Source organism: Somniosus microcephalus, chromosome 8 (genome assembly GCF_052327205.1).
Source record: "Somniosus microcephalus isolate GS21.2 chromosome 8, FLI_Smic_1.0, whole genome shotgun sequence".
Classification (NCBI taxonomy): Eukaryota; Metazoa; Chordata; class Chondrichthyes; order Squaliformes; family Somniosidae; genus Somniosus; species Somniosus microcephalus.
The window spans coordinates 49,297,796-49,322,582 of NC_140994.1; the positions used below are offsets into that span (position 1 = coordinate 49,297,796).

General features: G+C 38.4%; 1 protein-coding gene across 5 annotated transcripts in view; it reads right to left on the reverse strand.

Annotated features, from left to right (window-relative positions):
- ebf3a (EBF transcription factor 3a) overlaps positions 1–15,370 on the reverse strand; it is a 115,128-nt gene extending 99,758 nt beyond the window's left edge. For 2 of the 5 annotated variants that reach the window (XM_085994693.1, XM_085994690.1), the window contains exons 1-6: positions 14,699–15,369; positions 14,268–14,424; positions 13,849–13,912; positions 12,885–12,940; positions 10,344–10,417; positions 8,624–8,692 (exon numbers count right to left, since the gene is read on the reverse strand). In XM_085994693.1, the coding sequence (XP_085850819.1) occupies positions 8,624–8,692; positions 10,344–10,417; positions 12,885–12,940; positions 13,849–13,912; positions 14,268–14,424; positions 14,699–14,832 (554 nt within the window). In that variant the 5' untranslated portion in view covers positions 14,833–15,369. Of the gene's footprint in view, positions 1–8,623; positions 8,693–10,343; positions 10,418–12,884; positions 12,941–13,848; positions 13,913–14,267; positions 14,425–14,698 lie in introns of all 5 variants that reach the window. The other 3 variants (XM_085994691.1, XM_085994692.1, XM_085994689.1) reach the window with 3 other exon arrangements.
- Positions 15,371–24,787: the final 9,417 nt, after the last annotated feature.

Here is a 24,787-nt window from a genome sequence, read left to right on the forward strand (position 1 = left end):
TTACTTAATGCTTTTCGTCTTATATAATGCATTGAAAACAAATGTTGCACTTCATATAGGAACGAATTATTTCAGTACTATTAAAACAGAATGAATATTGCATTTTCCAACAGATAGTGTATGTCCAGTAGCAACAACGGGCACTATAATAAAGGAAAGCTAGCCTTTTATTCTGAAAACTTGCAAAAACAGTTCTAAAAGATCATTTTACTGCTCCATTCTTAAGAGCGACGAGTGCTTTGGGAAGACAGGGTAGTTTGAAATATGCAGGTTTTATTGTCAACATAATAACTGTGACACATTTAACATTTTACCAAATGCATTTAAAGGGATATTTTTAATGAAAGTGGAAGTCAAAAGAAGGGATCTGAAGCCGTGCTGCTGCTACAATTTAAGACGGCGATGTCCTATAATTACATTTAATATGTCCCAATATAGGAACTAACCTGTGAAAAACTTTTTTTAAATTCCCACAGAATCCATTTTAAGATTTTTCCATAATCGATGTATCTCAGTAATGTGCAGTTTGCATACTTAAACCACTAACCTTGCAAACTTCTCCCTAGACTCCTGCCACTCATAAAGCCAGGCAAAAGAGGCAAAACAAAATCACTGACATAGACAAACAAACCCTGCGTCTACTAACATTTGGGCTCTGCTGCGAAAGGATATACAGGTATCTTATAAAAACAGATGGTGTGTTTTTCTGTCTTCCCCTTATATGAGCAAAAAAGTATAATTACGAGACACTTAATTGTAGTGTTACTGCTATCACTGTTAAGTTTGATGAAAAATCACTTTCTCAGTATTGAAATGTTGGTGCGACAGATAAATGGGCATTTTGTTTTCTTACGTGTGTTATAATAAATTCCATAGGAAAAATTAAAACAACCATAAATTAAATTAAACCCAATGAACTTAGTTGACTATTTATATTTTAGAATGATTTAAAATGCGTAAAACATGGGCATATTCTTCAGAGCTACAAAGGCTGTTTCACCTGAAGATAGAACCTTTCTTCTCTGAGGCTTGGGTCCTAATTCACACGTGCATAAATCTTACTAAAATTTATCGAAGCCGTCTAACTTCTAATGAAATGGCTTGACGAAACGTACCTCATTCTTCCTTTATCATCCCCTCTTTATCCCCTCTCTTATCTTCTTCCAGATGGATAAAAATAACGGTTATAGCTCCATTCAAGAACAAACTGATAATGTAATTTGGGCTGGATGAAAGTAAATAGCTACCCGGCCAAGGCATACGCACCACAGAAGGGCTACACAAACTTGTAGAGGAAATCCTAATCAAATTTGGGTTGGCAAAGTGCATCCCTGACAATCTACACAATACCAAAACCAATTCAATTTTACTGGTTGTTATTCAAAAAGAATGGGCACCCGCCTCTGCCCATTGTGCATTAATAGCCCTACTCCAACTGTTAGGGCCTTTTGTCGCCTGCCTAAATTGAGCCTTCTGTGCGGTCACAAGTCCTGCGAGCATGGCTAGGGTGAATGTGCAGAGCACCAGCAGTGCATTCAGTACTAAAAAGGGGGAGTGTTCATCTTGTATACACAATCGAATAAAGTTCTTTTACTGCACATATGTCACAGTCAGATGAACCAAGTCTGAGCCCAGCGATTTGCTTTTCAATAACTCTTTTTTTAGCTGCAGATTAATTGTTGCTTACATTTCACTTTAAAATTTGTGGCCCTTTTCAAGTAAAGTTTTGTTAGGAGGAGATTAGCTTTGTTAAATAAAAAAAAGTCTGTGAAAGCGGTGTTTTCGGGTTTAACTCTGCGTGCTGTAATTTTAGTTTGTCTTTATTATTGAGCCCTGAGACTTTTCAGTCAGTCCAGTTGTAGTAACTGACACCCAGCCCCCACTGCTTTGTTTCTATCAAAATAGCCTCTTTCAGCTACAGCAGGGAGAGCTGTCTCGGCAAATGAACTGCTCTTTCTCACCAGATGTGTAACCGTGTTTCGTCTTTCACTAGCGACAAGCTGGAGCCAGCTTCTTCCGTTAGCTGGGCCCATGCTACATGTCTTACAACAACACAAATGTAAGGCCCTTCCTTTGCACATATGTTCAACTCATTTCCCAATGAATTTACTATTTGCGAAACACAACATGATCCCCAGCAAACCAACCAGCTGTTACACATTACTGTATTTACCATTATAAGTAAAAGATAACAGTTGATTTTAGTTTAGTTTACTTTTATAGTAAATTATAATCAAACCTCATTAAAACAAACTCTATTATATTAAACTCCCTTATTTAGCAAACTTTTTTCCCTTTGGCCTATCTGAACTTGTTAATGGGGCTCAAATCTCACTAAGAAGAATCCCTAATAAGAAGGACTGTTTTGTTGGCATTTATGAGTGTTATCAACAAAGTTGATTATATGTTAACTTTAATAAAAGTGGTTTTGGGTGCATAGAGTAAACCATGAAAATAAAAAAAAACATATTTTCTGAATTATAGTTTCAATGACACAGTTTGGACAATCAATAAGAAGTTATTAAAAACATAACAAAAATATAGAGGGAGAAATTCAGTGGGTTAGCACCTCCAGTTAGTGTCCCCGGGGGACGATAACAGGGCGCTAATGCCTTATCGCTCGGGTGCGGCGAGATGAACGACTCCCGCTAACTTGGCCGGGAGGTTTGCGGCGGCGGTAAAACTTTGTGCCACGATTTTCTGCGCCCAGAGATCGTGACGTCATTGCCGTGCGCATTGCCTTAGTAGCGCCCCAGACCCGAACTTCGGTTCCGCCCCCTGCAGTCTCGCCGGGTGAAAACACCGACAGCTGCAGGAGGCGTTGTTCGGGAGGCCGGGCGCTACGGGGGCGCAAGTTAAAGGGGAGGTTGCCGAGGTAAGTAGCAACATTTCTGAAATTTTTTTTGCAATTTTTTCAATTCTCCTGGGCCGCGATCGATCAGCCCAGCACTCTGCTGGAGTGCATGGGGCTGATCGGGCCGGATCGTGGCTGCTGTCGGGGACCAGCTAACTGGTCCCAATGCAGAGCCTGCAGCGATAGCCCTTCCCTTTAAGGGAGGGAAGGAGCCTTGGATCGCGGCAGCGCTGCACGGGACATTGTGCAGTGCTGCACCTCTACCGCCCCGCCTGCATCCATTAGCGGTCCAGGAAGGAAGTGGAGCACTTGGTTTAGCGAAAGCTGGGAATCATTAGTACCTGGCGCTAAGTTACCCAGCTTTCAAAAGTTACTGCCCCCAAATGGGGCGATAATGAATTTCTCCCCCATAGTTTTATGTTAAAGTCCACATTACTTGTTGACTGGTAGTTCCACCAAAATGAGTGCTTTTCATTTTCTCTTCAGTGTAATCTGTGGAAGCTCTGCCAAGTACAGGTTAAGCTCCCTGAGATTTCACTTCCTGTAGCTCTGTCTGTCAATCACGTTCTGGCTTCTGCAGTGGAAACCTCCTTCACTAAAGCTAGGAATTTCCATCTGTAATTCACAATTACCCCCCCGCCTCTCACACACACACCACCACCAATCCCTGTATTCTTATAAGTGATTAAAGATTTGTGGAAGTAGATGAATATACTATTACATCATTTTTGGCTAAAAACCAAACATCTTGAGTCACAGATTCAGACTTTTATAAACTTTGTTATTAATACTTTGTTCAAACAGCTCTATTTCCACTTTCATGGTTTATTTTCTCTTAAGGCTATAGAAAGAAATCTTGTTCATTTGCTGATAAAATCACCCATTTCTATAATATGGAATAACAGTGTTCTGATTTTGGTAGATTTTTCCATAAACGAACGCAATTTATCAAAGACATCCAAACAAAATTACAGGCTGTGGCAGTATCTCTCCTTTTCACCTGATAAGACAGCAACAGAAGCACGGAATGGTTTCTATCAGGTTACCTCACTTTGTATAGTTTTTGACAGCTTGGCTTGTCTCCTCTTCCCTTCCTGCTATTCTCTCATTCTCTCCCACATATGCTCCTCTCGGTATCTCTTTGTATGTGAGGAGCCTCTTTTTTCTCCAATTTTACTCTCTTGCCTTCTCCGTAAGCTCCCTCCCCTGCACCCCCCCCACCCCCCAACCCCACTGCCCCCAACACACTGTTTCTTGACATTCCACTATAGTCTTTGGTCACTGAGATATATTTAGTTTTGAAGACTGAATGAGCACAGCACTTCTCCATTTTTTTTTGTTTTTCCTCTATAGCACAAGAGATGTGAGATGGTCATAAATAATGCAGAAATGTTCACACCTGTGTACTTGTATGGAGACTGCACTTGTAGTTTCTCCTGACCTGAAATGTATTTTCTACTGCCAAGCTCATTAATCAGAAATATACTGCATCCTTGAAATCTGTGCAGAAACACCAGTGGAAGGGTAGAAACAACTTGCACTTTATTTGGTACAGGGTACACCTTGGAAAGTGAAATCAAAGCACAACAAAAAAGCTGAGAAAAGATCTGCCCTATGTTATAACGTTGATACGCTAATGTGCATGAGAAAGTGAGGAGGAAAACTTAACACTAAACTGTGTTGCTCTAATTACATTATGCAGATGTAATGACAACATGCCATTCAAAGAAGGTTTCTATATAATCTCTAAACATACAGTGGAAACCACCAACAATCACAGCTTTGCATTAATTGTCCAAACACTGTAGCGTACTAAGTGCTAGATAACAAAACAATGTTTAATTTAAAATTATTAAAATTTTAAAATCCTGCTTGTCAGTCCCAGGCTCAGCCAAAACATAAATGGCATTCAAGAAGACAATGAATTAAATTTTGTTTAATGTCCCTTTCCACAGATTCTAATTTACATTGCATTTTTAACAAAACCGTTGACCTTATAAATGCTGGCATTTGTACAGCTTCAACAGAGTAGGGTTTAATCATGCTTTTCCAAAGCCATAAGGGAAAATGTTTTAACTGCTGGTTGGATATGGACTATGAACAAAAACACTGGGATTGGTCAAATGTTTATTCTCACTGCTTCCGAAAACAGCCTGACAAGAAGATGTAAAGGTCTGGGGAATAACCCATCACTGTTCCTAGGGTCTAGTAATAATCATACATAATCGTTTGGAAATATAGCTAATAAGAAATATAATGAATGTTAAGCAAAATCGGCATTAGGCACAAATTACATGATATTAATAGTTGAACAGGTGCAGAAAGGCGCTTTAAATGAGGTAAATGAATAAAATGTCCCAGAGCACAACTGTGTGCACTGACAAAAAGTCAATCACATGAATTATTCAACAACTGAAGCTGCCAGCAAAGGTCAGCTTTCTTTGACCTTTGTGACAGGAAGTGAAAGGAAGCAATGTTGACTAAGAAAACTGAAATCAGTCTTCAGCTACTATGCTACTATCACTTAAAAACTTAAAAAGCCTTAAATTACAGTCATAGATGAATTAAAATATTGGATCCTAGTACATTTATAACAGTATCCTTAAATAAGTATTATTTGAAACAACTTAGCCTTTCTCAACAATTACATGTTAACTGATATTGACAAACTTAAAATGATTTAAAAATCATGAATTTACATTGCTTCAGAAGCATTAAAAAATCATAACGTTTTCTACATAAATTCAAAGGTCAATGAAAATATTTTAGAAACCAGCAGGCTTGAAATTCAGTAACAGCTGTTAAACCTGACTAAACTTTTCACTAAACTAAAGCCATTCCAATCGCTCCAAGAGAGAGAAAATGGGATAAACAGATGTCTGGCTGCTGTACAGGAAAATAGGACACACTTGGAATGATAAGTCTCCTGAACTGTACAGAAATGCCAGCTCTACAGGGGATGCCAGTTACTACTAGTAAAGATGCCAACTTGCTATTTGACTGCACGGGTGCCACTGGGAACATTCTGCTGTGTGTGCTATCCGTAATGTATCGTGAACCCATTTAATGTATCCCAGCACAGCTATCACAGCTCTCACCAGCGCGTTGCTGCGCTGTGTTGTGATTGTAATATAATCCTGCCTCCTCTTGTCTTCCTCAACAATCAGTCTTTTCAATTTTCAACAGTTGGACATTGCATCCATCTACATTGAACCCACACAGGGAAGGAAAAGGCAAGAGGATGTACCTTTCCAGGAATTTCCGCAGTTAGCAATAAAATACGCTATGCTAGCACGGAAGAATTATTTTAGCCCAGATTATGGTTCTAATTTAAAGAATTTTTTTGCATCCTGTAATCATTTAAGACCATCAGAATGTATGGGTGAAATAGGATTTATCTCTTTAGATTCGTGAGATATAGACAATGGGTTTTCTTAATAAGTAACATCTGCTTTTTGTTTTCCCAGAAAACATTATTTTACTATGAAAATGATATTCTCATCCTGCCCAGCAGTACAACAAAGCAAGTGTGTCCTTTCTTTCCCCCCCACTGAATACTTTTAGGTCAAAGGACTTTCCTTTAAACAGTTTATTTGCAGTAAGCTGCAATGTTATTTTTTTCACCTAACGATGGACAATGGCTTTGATTTACGGAACACTGCTTGGGCTTGAGCTGGAACAAATGTGTGGTCATAGATCTCAATTCAAGATTGAATTATTGGTTCATATCCTGAGGACAAATATGCCTTATCTGTTCAGAACCTGCTAAATGTGTCCGAGGGCAAAAAGGAACTGGTAGAGCGTGCTCCCTGTGATTCCTTTTAGAACCAACTAGCCAAGTGATGAGATTGCTCACCGGGGGACTCTAAGCCATACAACAAAATAGGGAAAAAAAAACTCTGCAAATGCAGGTTCTCACTTCAACTTTATTTTAATATGTGTGAAGACTTGGCTCACCAATGTGCCCTCTATGTAGATCTAAATATTTATGCTTTACCTGCAATACTTTTCCTATAGACGCCAAGACTATAAACTTTTCCGCCTTTCTTTCTAACTATTCACTTTTGCTTCTTAGATTTCTATATATCAGAGCTTTACTGTTCTGGCTAAAGCTTCCCCAGTTTCACCACAGCCCTTGGTATACAGTGCGACATTAAGCTCATTAGAATTCCTACATTTGCAACTGTTTTGTATACTTCAAGTAAATTTAGAAACATGCAGCAGATTTCTCATAAATAATTTAGTTTCAGGCATTTGCACTAGTTATACTGTAAACCGCACAGCAGTTATTCTTAAAACTCATTAATATGTTTTGCTATAGTTTTGTTAGCCAATAAAACACAACTGTTTTATAAAGAACCATAAGATGATGTAAAAAGGGGGCTTAGTAGCCATGCAAATTTTTCGATTGTCTATGTATTTTGAAATTATTTGTCTTCAAATATTTTGAAATAAAATGTTCTAATTATGTTGGTGCAGAAGCCCTGCAAATGCTTCCAAACCAAATTATAATATTATTGTATTATTTTTGTGATAAATTTACTGTATAAATTTGAATCCAATGTATTATAATTGCTATTTCACCTTTCCCTATAATAGACTTGTTTTCACATAAATCATATTACAGGTTATAATCCCATCACTATTGATAACACAATAAATGTGCAATATTAATGTGTCTTTAAATTACATCATAATATCTGCTCAGTACAGATGCTCAATAGCCAATGTAATGAAACACCATAATAACCTGAGTCATAAAATGCAAAATCATTTTTATACCTTCTGCCAGACAATAACAATGAAGAATGCTGATAATAGTGAAGAATATTAAGAAAAAATATGCAGTGCATTTATTTTCAATATTCACTTAATAAACTAAAAAGTGCTACTTGTATTATAATTGCACCCTTTATGTAGAAATTCTACTTTGAGTCCATAAGGACAGAAACACTAAAGACAAATATAATTGTATTGATTTTTCAACACCAAGTTCTTCAAACTGTTGAACCTGCCTTCAATTGCCTGACACAATCCCAGAGTGATGGCAACAACTGGTCTGCCCTATTTGATTACTAATAAGAAAGATGTCCCCTCTGTCAGATAGCTAACATTCTCCACTAAGCAAACAGCTATTCCAGCTAATCAAACATTGGCATTGCTCTCCACTGGTGGTGCATATTTCGTCAGGCTTAACTTAGGGTCTTTTCCTGGTTTAATTTTCAGACACTGAAACCAAAGTTCATGAGCAGGAGATACCTCAGTAATGAAAGCGGCTGAAACTCTATCTTTGTTCAAACTGCACTAAAGATTTGAGTTTAGAAGCGAGTTATCATACCTATACTTCGCAGTAACTTTCAATATGTGACAGCAGCTATTTTATTTAATACCACAAGCCTTTCAGAAACATGCATTTCTTTCTAACAAAAGAGGCCAAAATGTAACTAAACATTAAACCAATGACAACTAAAAGTAACATAAAATACTAAGTTACTAAGAAACAGATTAGAGCACATATCTGCATTTAAAGCCAAAAACTCTCTAGGCATAAAATACTCTTCACAGTGAGCATGGTGGCAGATGAAACTGCTTCCCTTGACAACTCACAAGCAATTACTGAATCCCCACAGAGTGAGCCACCAGGTTTCCAAGTCAACCCACCTGTGCATGATAACGCAAAAGGACAACAAATGGAACAATGCGCAGAATGAACTGAATACAAAACTGAGGGTAATGGGCATCAAAGAATAGAAATTAATGCTTTCATACCTGTCAATAATGACGGGGTCTGAGGGAGTTTCATTTCTGTTGCCGCAACTTTTTTTGTCACAACACCGGCTGTAAATAAAATAAATAGTCATAAGTACTTTTTAAAATAAATCATTATTTTTTCCCCCCACTGCCCCCCTTTAACTTTGACATAATCATGGCCAGTGAACAAGCACCGTAATGGCAATGTTAAAAGATTGAAAAACAACATGTTGTGGTGTCTGTCTTTGCGTTGATCTCAGAAAAGAAGGAGGCAGGAGGCTTGGGAATAAGTTTTCACAGCTTCCGCTTTTGTTTACCTCTAATTGTCAAGCTGTTATTTCTGGAGAAGATGCAAGATGCCACCTTCAACCAATATTTCTGTGGGGCATTTATTAATTGGAACCATAACAGTCTGTATGCCCCTTTTGTGATTTTTAAAAAATCCTTTGTTAAATATGTTTCAGAAATGTAATTGAAATTGGAATACGGCAAATATAATACATGATTATATCTTTAAAAATCATAGTTGTATAATGGTTACATGTCTAAATTGGCTAAATTAACACCATATGGTAGGCAAAGTATATAAAGCCTTTTAAATCTGACAGCTAAAGTGATTAAAGAAAGTCTACAGTCTTCCACTTACAGCTTAAATCACATCTGTGCTCTCTTCTATGTTAATTGCAATACATGCAGTGGTGGATAATAAAGAAATTTCACTTTATTGGTTGTAATTTATATTTATTACCTAGTATAGGGAAAACTCTGCTTTTGTATATTAGCACTGTTACAGTACGTTTTAAGTGAAATGACATTATGCAATAAGCATAATAGCTAGGAATAGTATGCCCCTTAGAGTATGATACCTGCTACTGTAGCCTGAAATCCTGGCTGCACTTCTTGATCAGCTCTGTTCTAACAAGCAACTATATTTCACATTCAATACATACAAAATCAATGATGCATTTTTATTTCCCTTGTAGGGTGAAACTCTTATGGCAGTTAGAAAAAACAGGTGGGAAATTGCTCTTCTGACACAAATCCTGGTGATGTGCATGCTATCTAACAACAGCATGAACAATGCATCGCTGCTCCAGAGAAAAGGTTAACTGACAGTATCAAAATCAATTCTCACATACATGAGCTCAATAAGTACAAAGAGTTTCTTTTTTTTATCAATAACAGATTATGGTTTATCTGTGGCTCAACGTAGTAAAGAAGAGGGCAGTAAAATGACTGAATGATCTGTGACTCCTATAGCATCACTGACAGATGCATCAACTCTGACCTGTTTTCGTTGCTTTTAAAAAAAAAGTACATTGCAGTCGCAGGGGTAATATATTAATCAGGTGCAGTGAACAGCATGTTAGATTTAACTTCTTCTCCATGTTCAAGACCTAAGTAATTACCAAGAGTTCCAATATTGGTAATAAAGAATCTCTTCGAATTACTGACACATAACTTGCATGCTTTACTTTAAAATGCAGTAACTCCGTTTATGTGGGTGGGGAAATGTTGCTTTATTTAGTACCAAAGGAACAATATTTTCAACTGCCGGTATACAAATAAATAATTATAATTTCCTATTTAAAATTTACAGTTGTTAAAAACTCTGCACCGTTACTGTAAAGTGTTAGTTTTGTGTTTATGCCTTGCGCACTGGAACTGAATAGCAGGGAGTAAATTGTGTGTAACTTTTCCCATTGACAAAGCATCGTTTGCTCTAGAAGGAGCTTACCTGCACATTATTTCGTGTGTAAGTAGGACTCTGCACATTTCGGGGTTTTTGTCCTGCCCTTCGTATATTATCGGCTAAAATAATGATCCAAAAAAACAACAATCAGCCATTTAACATTGAAAAGTTGCCACCAGCAATGACTAAATGCCGCTATACTTGGTTATGCAGAAACATTGGTCATTTTAAGGTGAAAAATGGTTTTCAGGTCATTCTAAATGACTTTCCATGATGTCCATTAAACAAATCTCTACATTTTTTTGGAAGCACGGAAAAGGCCCGAAACTGAGATTTCTGGCGCCCCGTCATTCTGAACCCCACGGTCACATTTAAATCGGTTAGAACTTGTCCTCAAATAAGGTGAAGAGTGGCTGTCAGTCCCAGGTATTCATCACATGTCATGTTAAATTCGGATCGTGTATTTTATGAGTGGGGGCAAGGATTCAGTTGGGTGTCATCTCGACAAAAAATGCGAATTGGTAAATAATATTACATTTGCCTCGCAACAACCCACGCTGTTGTTATTTGGGAAGGGGATGTTATTGTTATTTATTTTTGTGGCGACAGGGCAAGTTTGGGAGCAAAGCAGTTTGTGTTGTGTCTTGTGTCGCCGTGTCGCTTTCCTTCCCTCCCTAAAACAAAACCTGCGGATAGTTTTTGTGACTTAGCTCGTGGAGCGAATCTGGTGTTTATTTTTCAATTACACACAATGATTTTTTCTAAAAAGACAGTCTGGGAGTACGGTTGAGTAATTATTGAGCATTCGCTCTAACAGCAGCCAGATGGTGGGAGCTCTAGGTGTGTTCGCCTTCTCCTCGCTAGCCTTTCAGCGACACTTCTCCAGCGAGCAGTGCGCACAAGCGCACCAAGCTTTTTTACAACTCAGCTGAGCGCATCGGATCCCAGCTCCAAGCTGTCTGCTCCCTTATTATTCATCTAACGAGATTCACTTTGCTCGCATTGTAACGAACGCACGCCTCCCCAGCTCGGATGCTTTATTCTCTGTTTGGTGTCACTACAATAAAACAGGACTTAAGTTGGGAAGGCTGGTGCGTCCCCTCTCAAAACCCTTTCCTGTGCACATTTTGGCTTGCATTTTTCTGCTTTTATTTTGCGGCCAAAATCCGAATCAATACATTAGTTGCTCTGCGCCTTTGACTCTTTGATCAGTTACAGGGCTATTTCCCATCAATCAAGTGAGGAGATTAGCGCTTTTGAAAAGCCTCATTTGCACCATTAAAATAGTAGGATATGTGGCTAAATGAGCAGTTATCTTTTAAAATAAGATAACAGCCCCTTCATACCAAGCTATTCGGTGGCAGTATATACACCCTTTTAATTAGGCTTGCGGCGATCTCGATAAACATTTAGATACAATGGGAATAAAACCACATTGTCAACTTCTGGAGCACTGAAGGACGTTAAGGGGATTTTCTGACCTATTGAAATAACTGTTGCAAAGGGGAAATTGCACTGGGGGGGGGGGGTCATGATATCTGTCAATCGCTTGTCAGACTTATGTCTTCAAAAAAAAAATTATTTGTGGGTCATCTTATGGTTTGCGTGGGTATAAAAAAAGTCGCTTAAAAACTGTCCTCTACTACTCGCGAAATCACTGCGTTATCACAAACTTAATTTGTAAATTTGAATTATGAGGAAGGAAATCTGATTTCGTGAGATGAATGTATGGCACATAACGAGCACGTTGTGAACTAAAACCACTTGACCAAAAAGTGCAAACATCAAGCGAAAATAACGGTTTCTAGCGGATACAGGCGAGAGCCAGTCGTTTGGGCAATTTTTTGAATGTTGCTCTTTATTTTATTTACAATGCCTTCGTGACAACAACATTACAGTGCAATTGAAAACAAAATGTATTGTGGAGCTGGTGAAATATTTGGCGACTTTCGAATAGAAGTGTAAACGTGCCGACTCCCGTGGCTAATTACTGTGCAGCACTTTTGATCATCCGCACTTATCATCTTTGAAGTTGCAGAAGACAGGCTAAATAATTTAATAAGCAACTGCCTGTAATTATGTTATTTACAAGGTATGACAGACAGATGATAAAGAAATACAGCTGATCTCAGGGAATGGACTGTTTCGTGACCCCTGGCGCACCCTCTCAAAGCTGCAGCTTCCAGGCAGGGACAAAAGTGGAGCTGAATTATGGAGACTGGGCTGAGGGGTGAATTTGAACTGGAAGGGGACACGCTGACTTTTCACCTGAACGCATTTAACTCCGCAGACAACTGCCAGATCATCTAGTTCTACAAAAATCAAATCACGCCCTACTTCACAAAGTGCGAACTTAACAGCAGGAATTTCGAAATGCACATGTATAATAAAACTTATCTTAACACATACACAATGGGTTTTATTTCAAGACAGGCACTTCATTTAAAATACTTCAACTTGCAAAAGTGTTGCTTTCCTAACAACGTGCGAAACTGTGTCCAATATTGAGCTCTGGGGCTACAGGAGAAAAACGGTTGTAAACTTTCTAATGCCAAAATGTAAGTGTTTTTTTTGGGACTGGCTCACCTGTTTGGTCATTGAATCGATGAGCCTGACGTAGAGGTCCTGTTCTGTTCGCACCCCTAGAAATAAAGTAGTATCAAATTTAACGGTACTTAAAAAGGGAAACGCACGTTAGCAATGGAAGCACCGTATCAGCAGCCAGATCATTCAAAAATAGGAAGAGAAGTTTGCGTCCTATCTCGCTCTGTTAAAGGGTACTGTTAATTTGGCAAAATATGGAAACTGATGTCCTTGTAATGAACGCAATAAAATGAGCCGATAGGCGATAAAATATGAATAAAATATTCGTAAGAGAAATAAAAACTGTATCCCAGGAAATTCATGAATTCTTGACATTTATTGTAAATTTTATGTTTAGTTGAAATGTGCAATTTGCAGTGCAGTGGAGCGTGGAACGCTGCTCTTTAACGGGACGAATGTTTGTCTCACACTTTGTATATTTTCTTTTTGCACAAGTATGCCATTATACTCAAACGGTAATGTCGAATGACACAGATATACTGAACGTGTTGATTATGATATTCAAATTTGGAGTCTGTGGTCAATTGTGAAATAAGCAAGCTAAGAGCACTGTTTTGAGCTCTTTGCTCTGCAATTTTTACTTTAAGAATTTGTTTTACAGCCTACGTGTGACTGCTAGAATATACTGTCCCATAGATTACTGGCAACAACACCAAAAGGGCATGAAATAAAAACATTTTAAAATTGAACGAGGACCCTGCCGAAAGGTGTGGGAACAACATCGTGTTCACTTTTAAAGCAAAATATCCCATAAATCAGGAGAAGCGACGTTGAAATGCTAATCTTTTCATTTTCTTTTTACACTCAAATGCTAGCCAGGTAGGACTTCAAAGTTACATAAACAGTGATTAATATCTACACCACATGACCCGCATTCAAACTCCATTAAAATACGTAAAGAAAGAGCAACCAGTACACCTCTCTGGATCAATTCAGTTCAACTTACCATTGCTGTACAGTAACTGAAGTTTGTAGTGTATTCCATTGTTGGTTTTCTCATTATTTGGCTCCTAAAAGCAACCATTACAGCTGAATAATTATATCGTTCATTGTATTCCATAGTTCATTTTTCATGTCTCTTTAAATATGTTTGTTTATAATTAACTGCATTCCATGTCAGTATCTGGCTTGTTAAGTGTGCGGCGAGTTCGTGTATTCTAGCAATAGGAAACATTTTGCTTTTAGGCTTTTGCGATAAAACAATATTTACACACAATGTCATAAACAGGCAGCTATTTTTCTTAGCAGCCGAGAGCTGTTAGAACAAGCAGAACTACACGTGGTTTGGGCGCCTCTTGAGTACCGTTATGCTTGTTAGTTATTGTGCACTTAAAGAGAAAATCATTCCTACAGTGAGCAACTTACTTTATCTTTCTCCACAAAGTCCACATAAGCTGTTCTCTCGATCTCGACAGGCTGCCCCTGCCTGTCGTAAAGGGCCAAGACGAAGTGGAAAAAATTGGATTTTCTTAGGTTTGAGGGCGGCTGCTTTTCAAAATGTGCCCGAGCCAGACCCACGCCGCTGCGGGAAAACAATAACACAGTGTATCGGTGAGAATTAGCTGCACTAGAGACATGGAGCAACTGATGAAAAACATGGGAGATGGGAATCACATTTGGGAGACTAGAGATTTCTTGATTTGTCGCTAGCAGTAATATGATGTAATGAAAGGGAAAGTGAAGGGGAGCAGAGGGAGAGGGGGTAATTGATAGAGTATTGAGGGGATTTGGTGATTTTGGGTCGATATGAGAAACATTAAAAAATCAGATGGAAGGTAGTATTTGATTATACATACCTCTGGGCGGCCGTGTTAGCATCCACCACCCCAGCAGTGTGCATCCATGATCGGACCGGATTCATCCCACTTCCTAGCGGTTCCTCTTTCATGGTCGTCCCACCTCTTGGTATATTTTCCTGAATTCCAAACATTAAAACAATTTTTTTTCTGCAAAACCAGCTCCTGTACGGTTTTAGGATCGAGGAGATGTCAGATTTTTCCCACAGCGAGTGGAGGGGGGGAATAGATGAGAGATGACTTTGCTCGTTATGATCAGTAAGAGAAAAGCCGAGTTCAGACTTGCTTCCTCTTCAAGCTGTCCTGTATTGGCACGACATAAACAATTTCAGGAGTAGTTCAGCGCTAGTTGGATCGTGATCCGTTGTGGAGAAAAGTACAACTAGCGGGAAATTTGGTTTAAGAGTAAAAAAAAATGTTGTTTGTTGATGTTGTTCTCTCAGTGTGGTGTCATCCTGCTACAGCATCAAAGGTATTCTGCTTAGGACACTGCTGAATCGACCACTTCTGACAAGGTTCTCCTGCTCCAAGAGACAAATAAACGAAAAATGATTACCATAGAGGTGTTCCTGGACACAGGAGAGGTTGATTAGGGCCTTTAGCGTCTCACAGAATGGATGGAAACATACAAACTCAGCCCTCTTTCCCCTAGGAATGGATCCTTTCCCGGGAGCCAAAACTCTAAACCCCCGGGACCAGCGCTGACAGATTCTGACGTTTAGGGGAGGAGACAGCGGCCATGTATGGAGGTCTTATTAGCATACCCAATCGGATCGCTGCCAGCCTTGCGATTGACAGCTACAACCTGAGCCGGGTGAGCTGCCCTTCTTTTTTTTTGCTCCCTGTATATTTTTTCCTCTTCTTCTTGTACCCAAATTGACAACCAATAAAATCAAATACAGACATTATTATTAGCATAATGAATCCTTTAGGAAAAAAAATACAACGAACGCGAATTGTTTGTCTTCAAACAGAAATTAAAGGGGCAAAATTGTTACCTTAAACACAAACTAGTGGAGAAAGCTGTCAGATCAATACGTGTAGCGAAAACTTGCGACTGAAGTTTGTATTATAAAAGTTATAAAATAGTGTGTGCTAAATGCTCTCTTGCCTTAAAACACAATTTTCAGCTAGGCAGTGTAGAACAAATGTCAGAATAGTAATAACATTCTGTATAGAACCTACCTGAGAAATGAATCACAAGTCTGTTTCACAAAAGGGGAGGGGGGGGTCTTTAATATTTATTTAAAACGATACGTCCTTGTCAAACAATATGCCTTCTTTATACAGCTTGGAGTTTAAATACTATTATATTGCCTTCTTTCTCCTATCCATATGGTCGTGTTATCAATTAAGGTTAAAAGATCTGGGAAGGGCCACTGAATCAGTACCCAAATTATAAGGTACATTTATTAGAAACAATATAAGGGCTGCGTTACGGGCTGTGTATCAACACAGCCAGCAGAAGATTTGAAGTTAGATGCTTTGAACACATGCGATCACTAGGAATTCCTGGAGATCCACATGTATTTCTAACTAGATTTTTGTTGACTAAAACTAGTCTTTCAGAGGTATTAGCTGGTGCCCAGAGGAGGGGACCCTGGGGACGGAGGCTGCCCTGTGCTTTTTTTTTACTAAAGGTAAGAGTCCAGGCTGGAGAGAGAGAGAGAGAGAGAATCAGGGATAGTCACTTACTCAATGATCAGCTCTCTCTCTTCGTTCGTATTAGCACTTCCATCCTTTTTTTGACAATTGGCACCGTACGTACGCTAATATTTTAATTAATCGGTGAAAATCGAAGTCCGAATTCTGTTATCAGGGGACACCATAACACTTGAATTTCAATACTCCGCTGAGGGTGAGAAAGAGCTGTGTTAGAGCAATCTATTTTCTGGTGTTGGGGGGTTAATGACTATTGCGACAGATAAGTGAATTATCAAAGCTGTTGCTATTCCGATTTCAAAATCCATTACATTGCTGGCGTCTAATTAAATACGTAAGTATAATAAAATCATATTTTATGGCGATTGAAAGTAATAAGATTAGTCTTCAGAAGCAATCATCACATATTAAGATGCCATATAGATCTACAGAATCCTAATACTGTATTTTAAAATCAAAATGTGCAGGAAACATTATGCATAATAAATAAAAGGAATTCTGATTTGTAGGAAACAGTGTCATATCGACAAGGAACATCTGTATTAGTAACACATTTATTACATTTTTAACCGAAAATTAAATATAAGTTACAGCTAAGTAAATCTTGATGCTATTTTTAAAATGGAATATTTGAAACCTTTAAACAATTTAGGCGCATTTTAATTCTGCGAATCACTGGTTTATATACATATATGCAAAACATCGTTATAGTAAATTTGCATGAGTATTTAATAAGTGTAGCAAGGTAAACAAAAATGGATAATTTTAGCACTAACTAGTCAGAGTGAACATATTTATATAAATCATTTATATAATAATTGTATATATATATTTAAGAGGGCTTTCCCTTAAATCTGTTAGATGTGTTTTGCTCCAAGTCACTTACAGTGTTCTTAGACCAGATTACACACGCCGAGGCGATTTAAATCTGATTACCAAATTATAGGGTTTTAGCCAAATCCTTTTAAAGCTGATACCGTTGACTGTAAAACATAACCTGAAAAGTTCCGCAAAACCGTCACAGAGGCTACATTCGTTCTGCAGCCAAGGAGTTTTAAAACGTATTTGACAACAAATGCAGCTGCACCACTATTTTTTTTGAAGATATTAGGCGAAAATTAATGCAAATCTGTGTTCAGAAGCCATCTGGCCAGAATAGGGGAATCAGCTGTTCCTCACAACAGGGTTTGGGCTGAATATATTTCGCTCATTTTCTATTCTCATCTGGTCTGGGCGACGAGTGCTCCAGACGATAGCGTGAAAAATACAGCCTTTATCATCCACCCCAAATTTACCATTTTGACAAACTGTTTGTAACAACCCAAATTTAATCGAGGGAAAATGTGACGACTCCGTATTGACACAACAATTTACTGCTGCCATTTCTTGTAGGGGAAGGGTTGCATAAAAGCGCCTCAAACTTCATCACTTCAATATAAAGTGACTTTTGCGTTCAAACAAATGAGTTCCCCGTGTTTTGAAGACGTTTTCAATTTTTCTAGGTACCCTTAGTGCTTAGGGAGAAGAATTTTAATGGTACACCCGCGCGAATGTTCCCCACATTACCTTTAAACCTCAACAATTACACACACGCTCTCCTCTTTGCAAACATCTACATCCTAAATGAATGAAGCGAGATTGTCGAACGATCTACTCGGTTCAAAAAGTGAACCCGTGGAACACATTTAAATAATTTACTACAATGGGGGCAGCACAATGAGGCAGACAGTTTTATGGGCTGTTTGTTGTCAAATATTGTTTGAATTATCTGGTTAAAAATCATATTGGGAAGTCGAGGCAGTGGTGTTGTGAAATACTGAGGGAATTATCTGGATTCTTAGTTTGGGGAGTGAGCTAGCAACCGCTGTTGGACAAAGAAAGGGAGCCAGAAGCTTGCGGAATTGAATCAGATTTGCATGGTCCAGTCAAAGACCTCCCGAAGTAACGATCCTCCTTATTATGTGAAGTGTTCCTTTTTGTAAATTTACGGTGAGGGCTGAATGATACACAGAATTTGCATATAAATAGCGACATCAAGCGATTCGCGTGCCACACACCACTGGTCTCCCAGATGTCAAGCCAAAGTCAGTCAGATGGCCATTGCCCAGCCTCATGTCCCCCGCGCCAGCTGTCCTCTCCTCGCCGTCATACCAGAGCACACAGAGAGGAAAAAAATCACAATCGCTAACCAAAGACACTGCTTTTCACCAAATCTCCAGCTTTGCCTTTTGCTTTAACCCTCAACCCCGTTTTACAAACGCTCTTTTTTCTATGGGCAGTCGACTGCCTTTGTTCAGTTTAGCTAAAGTGTAGTGATTTTGGATTCCAGCTACCCCCCACCCCCTCCCCCCCTCCAAAAAGTAGATGTCTTCTGAATAATGACAAACTGAGCTAATTGTTGGTATTTACAAGTTCCATGTAAGAGAAACAAAATATATCTTTGTGACTTTGTTATTTTTAAAAAAGAGAATGCCTAAATAAACTATACAATAGCTTGCCCGCGCTCACGGCAATTTAGCGCATAAATCAAGGCAGTTTTCAAATAAAAGCAACAAATTGTAGTGCGGCTAAAACTTGCGGTGAAAGATTACACAAAGGGCTACAATATAAACTAGTCTGCTATAGTGTGAGGTGATAACGGTAAGGGAAGCGTAGCAAGTCGAGTATTGGGGTCATTTCCGCAGTATGCAACATACTTACACCGCGTATCACACTAATTGTCTATTGAGTTTCTAGAGCCACTCGTGCACTTTTAATTGACCGCAATTTATTTTCCAACTTACACAAAATAAACAAATAACTAACCCGTGTTTTTTTATTAAAACATTGGTGCGATAGTAGCCATTCTAGGTTACTCTAACACAACATCTACATTAAAGGCCACAAAAACAAATTAACTGATCGATTAAAAATGTTCTGCATTTTTTTTAGTTTGGCTACAAAATAGATTTTATGACAGAACTTTTATGAAAATAACGCAATTCATAAATGAGTTCCCCCCTCTATTATATTGTCACGGATTGTGTGATTTCTTTCGGTTTAATCAATCAAACCCACGGTTAGCTGATATGTTGAAAATGTTTTGGGTTTTTTTTCCCTTCAGGAAAATCCATTCTAGTCAGCGCCTCGCAGAGATTTCGCGGAAAGCCTTAATCCCTGTTTTCACATTGCAACCTGTAAGGTGCACATTTGACAAATAGCGCCGCCTCGGGAGGCTCGGAGACTCGGCTTTGGGATCAATCTGAACTCCTTCAACAGCTCACCAACATCGCGACTGCGGAAAGAAGCCCGCTGATCACACCAAGATTTCTTGCCCAACTTTCCCCCCAATATCACTCAGAACCGAGACACCTCTGCGCGCACTCCATCGCATTCCTGCTTTAAAATGGGTGTCTTTGATTGCCTGCGACCTTTAGGGCTATTCCACATTTCCAGCGCACATTAATTCATATCCAGACCGGCAACTTTTTGTTGACAGGGAGTCACGAATTAACCGCAATTCTCAAAGTTTCTTTACACATGTTGTGGGGTTTCATCATTTAACACGCTGTGGCGGGTGTCTCAGTCTGTGCATGGCAGTGGCTCAGAGACGCGTGGAACACTGATTGTTTACAACAATGTAACTTTTCCCACTTTTCGTTTGCGAGGTAAATGACATGCAGCCACTTTTTATAAACCAGACCGTTGATAGAAGAGTGGGGTAGATCGCAAAGGGGATGGCACTGAGGCTTTTTGCAAGACAGAGAGTACCAAAGGTTTCTTGTGTGCCGGGCACTGTCTCAGAGCGGAGGGAGCTGCTTTTACCCCGCTTTCTGATCTGGTACCTTAACAATATGTTGGCATGTACTTGGACCACAAGAGGGTTCAAAGCCTATATCAAAAAAATTAAGTGCACTCGGGAAAGATCGGTAAATATCTCAAACTTGAACACTGAAGTGCACAAATTTCAAATCTATTCCGATAATGGAACTTTTTGGGGGCAAAAAAGGCCACGGTGAGAGTATTAATGAACCGGTTAGTCTGGATAAAATCTAATTTGTAAAAATCATACAACCGCAAGGTTCAGCAATATATCACACTCAGAGAGTCCCAACTTTTTTTTTCTTCCCAGCTTCAGGAAGTTTACTCGCGTAAATCCTCACTCCCCGATCCCAGGAAAAGCACAGAGGTGGAATGTGTGCGGACAAGGATCGATCGCATTATTTAAAATATTGTAATAGGCTTTAATGAAACACACTTCGTTTTAATTAATTCTGATTTTTTTTTGTAAGCGGTGGGACGTTGATGTCATATTTAATATGTTCAATCCAGATGTCGTACCTAGGGTGAGATATTCGCTGATGGAGTGGAGCTTCAATTCAATACACGGAGGGAAACTGTACAAAACTGCTGGGTGCTGACTCTTGTATTCCAATTGCAAAAAACACGGATTCAAATCTGCAATTTTCGAAACACCCAAAATTTATTATATATGTAATTTTCAAACTGCGCCCTTTAAAATTCGAATTTAGCAATGAATGAACAGAATATATTAGATTACCAACAGTAAAACTTTCAGTGTACTGCTGTTTACACTCTTATTACTTTCAGAAAGCATCGTTTGCATTAACACAATATTCGAAGATAAAGTCTTATCTAAAACGATCATCTTAACAGACTGCCTATTCTCATCGTGTATCTCATGCAGTATAGCAGTGCATAAGAGAAACAATTTACATTAAAATTTGGTATATTTTCATACTAATAGAACTATTGATTGGAAAGCTGTTGCCAATTTACTTTTTGTAATGCCACGCCGCAATTTGCATTTATTCAACAGATCGTAATGAAGAAAGAAAGCTGGGCGGTTGTGGCTGCCGAAAGCGTAGCTGGGGGGCAATGCAAGAACATAGATTGCTTCCAGTCAATTAATATGCAGTTTGTCCCAATAAAACAAGGAGTGGAAATAAAATAAGACACTGCGGGCTTCCGCACTATTAAGATTAGTCAACGAGATTTCCACATTTGTTGTCAGACATGTAATACTGCTCTAACTGTCAGTAATTTGTTAAACTACCAGAGATGCTCCCGCACACTTGAATCTGCCAAAAAGGTATCACCCTTGAACTACATCTAAATTATTCAGCAAGTTAATTTACTTAAAGGAAACAGGGATAAAGTTTAATACAATATCAGATATGTTTGCGTGCAAATAATTTGCAAGGGATGATTATAACTCAGAACAAAGTTTGATTCAAATACATTGGTTTAGTCAAATTAATTTGAAAAGGGGCAACAATATTTGCCGTAGGAAATTGCACGATTGAATCATGAATGGTAAATATATTTAATCTGCATTTTAACAGCGATTTTTTTTGCTTTTGACAGGAACACATTTTTCTTGTATTTAGAACTAGTGTTCTAACGCAGATGGTATCAATGGATAATGAGATGTGCTAACTTCTTGCAATCAAAGATTGTTACGAACGCTTTTGGATAGCGATCAAAAATTGTAACCCTCGTATTACGGTGACAGTGCGCCACCTAAAGGAACCTTGGCGTATAACCAGGACAACAACTTAAGAGCTTGAAACTTAAACAATACCTTTCATTTTGAAAATGTCATACATATTTTACACTTTGTTAATCTTTTAAGGAACATATTTTGGTAAAATACAACGTTGCTCAATAGTTCCTTTGCGAGCGCCAGTTTTGTTTCACGGGTAAACATTTGTAAAACAAAAAAAATCGCACCCATAAATTAAAATATATTTCAAATGCGTGCACCTCGTACTACATAACCAAATGGATTAAAAGTGGCCACTTTCTGATTATTGATTAATAGCAAGATAGAACACTACAAAGTTAATGACTTAACCTCAGAAGTGACTTCTGGGTTGACATACCTGTATCCCAGATGGCTGATGCTGGAGTTTTTCGTTTTTTAAAATTTTTAACATCAATCTGGATTTGAGCTCGATGAACTCAACTTCACCTACTGCACATTAAATGCACTATCAAGGAAATGACCACCCTGAATAAATCAACAATATTCCTGACAGATCGATCAATTTGTGGTTGTTTTCTTTTAGAATTGATTCGTGGCTATTATAACAATACTTTAAACACTCCACCTTTTATGTTGATGTCTACAGTATATGGTGGAGAATATAGTTTCAATCTTAAGCCCGAGTGACCGAATGTCTTCATTTAGAGAATACACATTTCGATGAAAAAAGATCAAATAAAATCGATTTATTTTGAACTTTTAATGGTGTTTTTGCCGTTTATCACACCATGCAAATAATGAAGGGATGCAAAGGATTTTGAGTCGAGTTTGATCTGCATAGCATGCATGAAAAGTAAACGCAACCCAAATGCTTATGTGGCAAAATAGTGATTAAATAGAACATAATTAAGAATGCAAGTTTCGAAGAAAAAGTTGAAAATATGTTACTACATTTTAATATTATACAATTATTATATATATATACCATTATATGGAAGCATGTAAACCCAAATGTTTACTTTAAAGAACATATTCCAAACATTTTATATATATAGTGTGTCTTGTTTGTATTATATTTACGAACTATCTGTGAATTATAACAAATAACAGCAAAAGGGACATTAAAACCCAAAATAAAGAGAGCGTGTCTGACTATAACCTATAACTGAGACTGTTATGGCATGTCAAGGTAGTGTGAAATCTAGAACATCGCTTACCTTTCATGGACAATTAGACACTAGACAGATTTTCCTTTAAAGCCAAAGTCGGAACTATTTAGCCGTCATGTTGTGTTTATTTATGTGCGGTGAAAGCGTGATCCTGGGCTATTTTAGTGACTTACAGGGAGAATCTTTGCAATTTCTGTCTGCAACTCAAATTGGAGTCGCGTGGCCAGTGCAAAGCCCGCTCAGGCGCAAGCGCAGTGTCTTTTGCCGGAGGAGGCGGGACGTGTGGGACAGGGATTGCGCGACATTTCTTTGTCTTTGGCATGTAAAATTGTTCAGAGAAAGGGTGGCCAACTCTTAACACGGAACCTTAGACAAGTGGGGTTTCTATAGAATCTTAAGTCGCAGGTATTTTTTTGTCCAAAGAGGGCAGAGGCGCCTTTAAAAGGAAGGGGGTCAGCCTCTCCCTTGCCCCCCCCCCCTTAGAAAAAAATGAAAATGTTATGTCAACTTCACAAGTGTTGAAGGTTAAACATTTAAGTGTAAAAGTGTCAGAATCTGAGGGAATGTTGACTGAGACTGTGCGCGACTTCCTGAAGTAACTGTCTTCTCCCAACAATGTTGAATTCCCCTGCTCAATGAACTATTGGAAAGCGGGTCACGGTGTGAAAGGCCACGTACCAGGTGACCCTGGAGTTCAGTTCAAATGTGGCAGCCATTCCACCAGGGACAGGAACAAGCAGCCTCACAAAACTTCACCAGCACTCACATATGTCTGTCATTCAAGTGAAGCCGGCAGGGTGTGGAACAAATATTGCAACAACACTTAAAGACATGCAACAGATGACACTCAGTGACTGCAAAAATGTGCCCACTCAAAATTTGCATCAATTTTTCTCAACCTTTGTCATACCCTTACTGTAATAATATTGCGTCAAAGAACTCCATCTCCTGCTCACCATCATTTTCATTCGCTCATTTTTATTCAAATTGTTGAACTTTTTGAAGAACCTAAATGTTCAAGATTGGCATTTAATGAATGTGTTTTGTTGACGTTTGCTGCAGTATAAGACACAATATTGTAAAGATAATGTAAGTACTTGCCATTTTAGGGTTGGTTATCTGTAAATTGTACTTTTTTCCTATTCAGTTTAATAAAATAAACATAAATTGAATAAACTTTCAAGGAATGTAAACGTATATTTAGTATGTGCAGTAATGTGTTGAGAAAATGAGAGCTTTACTCAAGTGTCAGCAATCTCAGCATCAATGTTAAGGGCCCACGGACATTTAACAATATAATTACATGTAAAGGGTAGCTTTTGAGTGAGTTACAAGACTGCCAGCTAATCAAGGTGTTCAGACGATGTTATAAACCATTAAGGGGAAAGTTCAAGTAGACCATAAACATCATCTGAACTTTGAGATACAGCAATACTCTTTAGCTCACACTTTGGTACATGTTATGTTTCTAGATCATTATGCCACTCATGGCTAATTAGGAAGCTGATTTTATGATGTTAGAAGACATTCAACAGTCTGAGAGGCCTGGGACATTCATTCTCCAGCAGTGTCTGTTCCGTTTCCATGGGAACTCAGACCTTGGATTCAGTGATGGAATTCAGCACTCAAGAACGTTTTTAAATAGCACTGTTTATTTCCCAGAGAGGTCACACAATAAAGCCATTAAATTATTGTTAATCCGAAATAATTGTATGTGATATTTTTTATTTTCTGGATCATGTCTTTTGTTTGAGTGATTTCTAAAAAAAT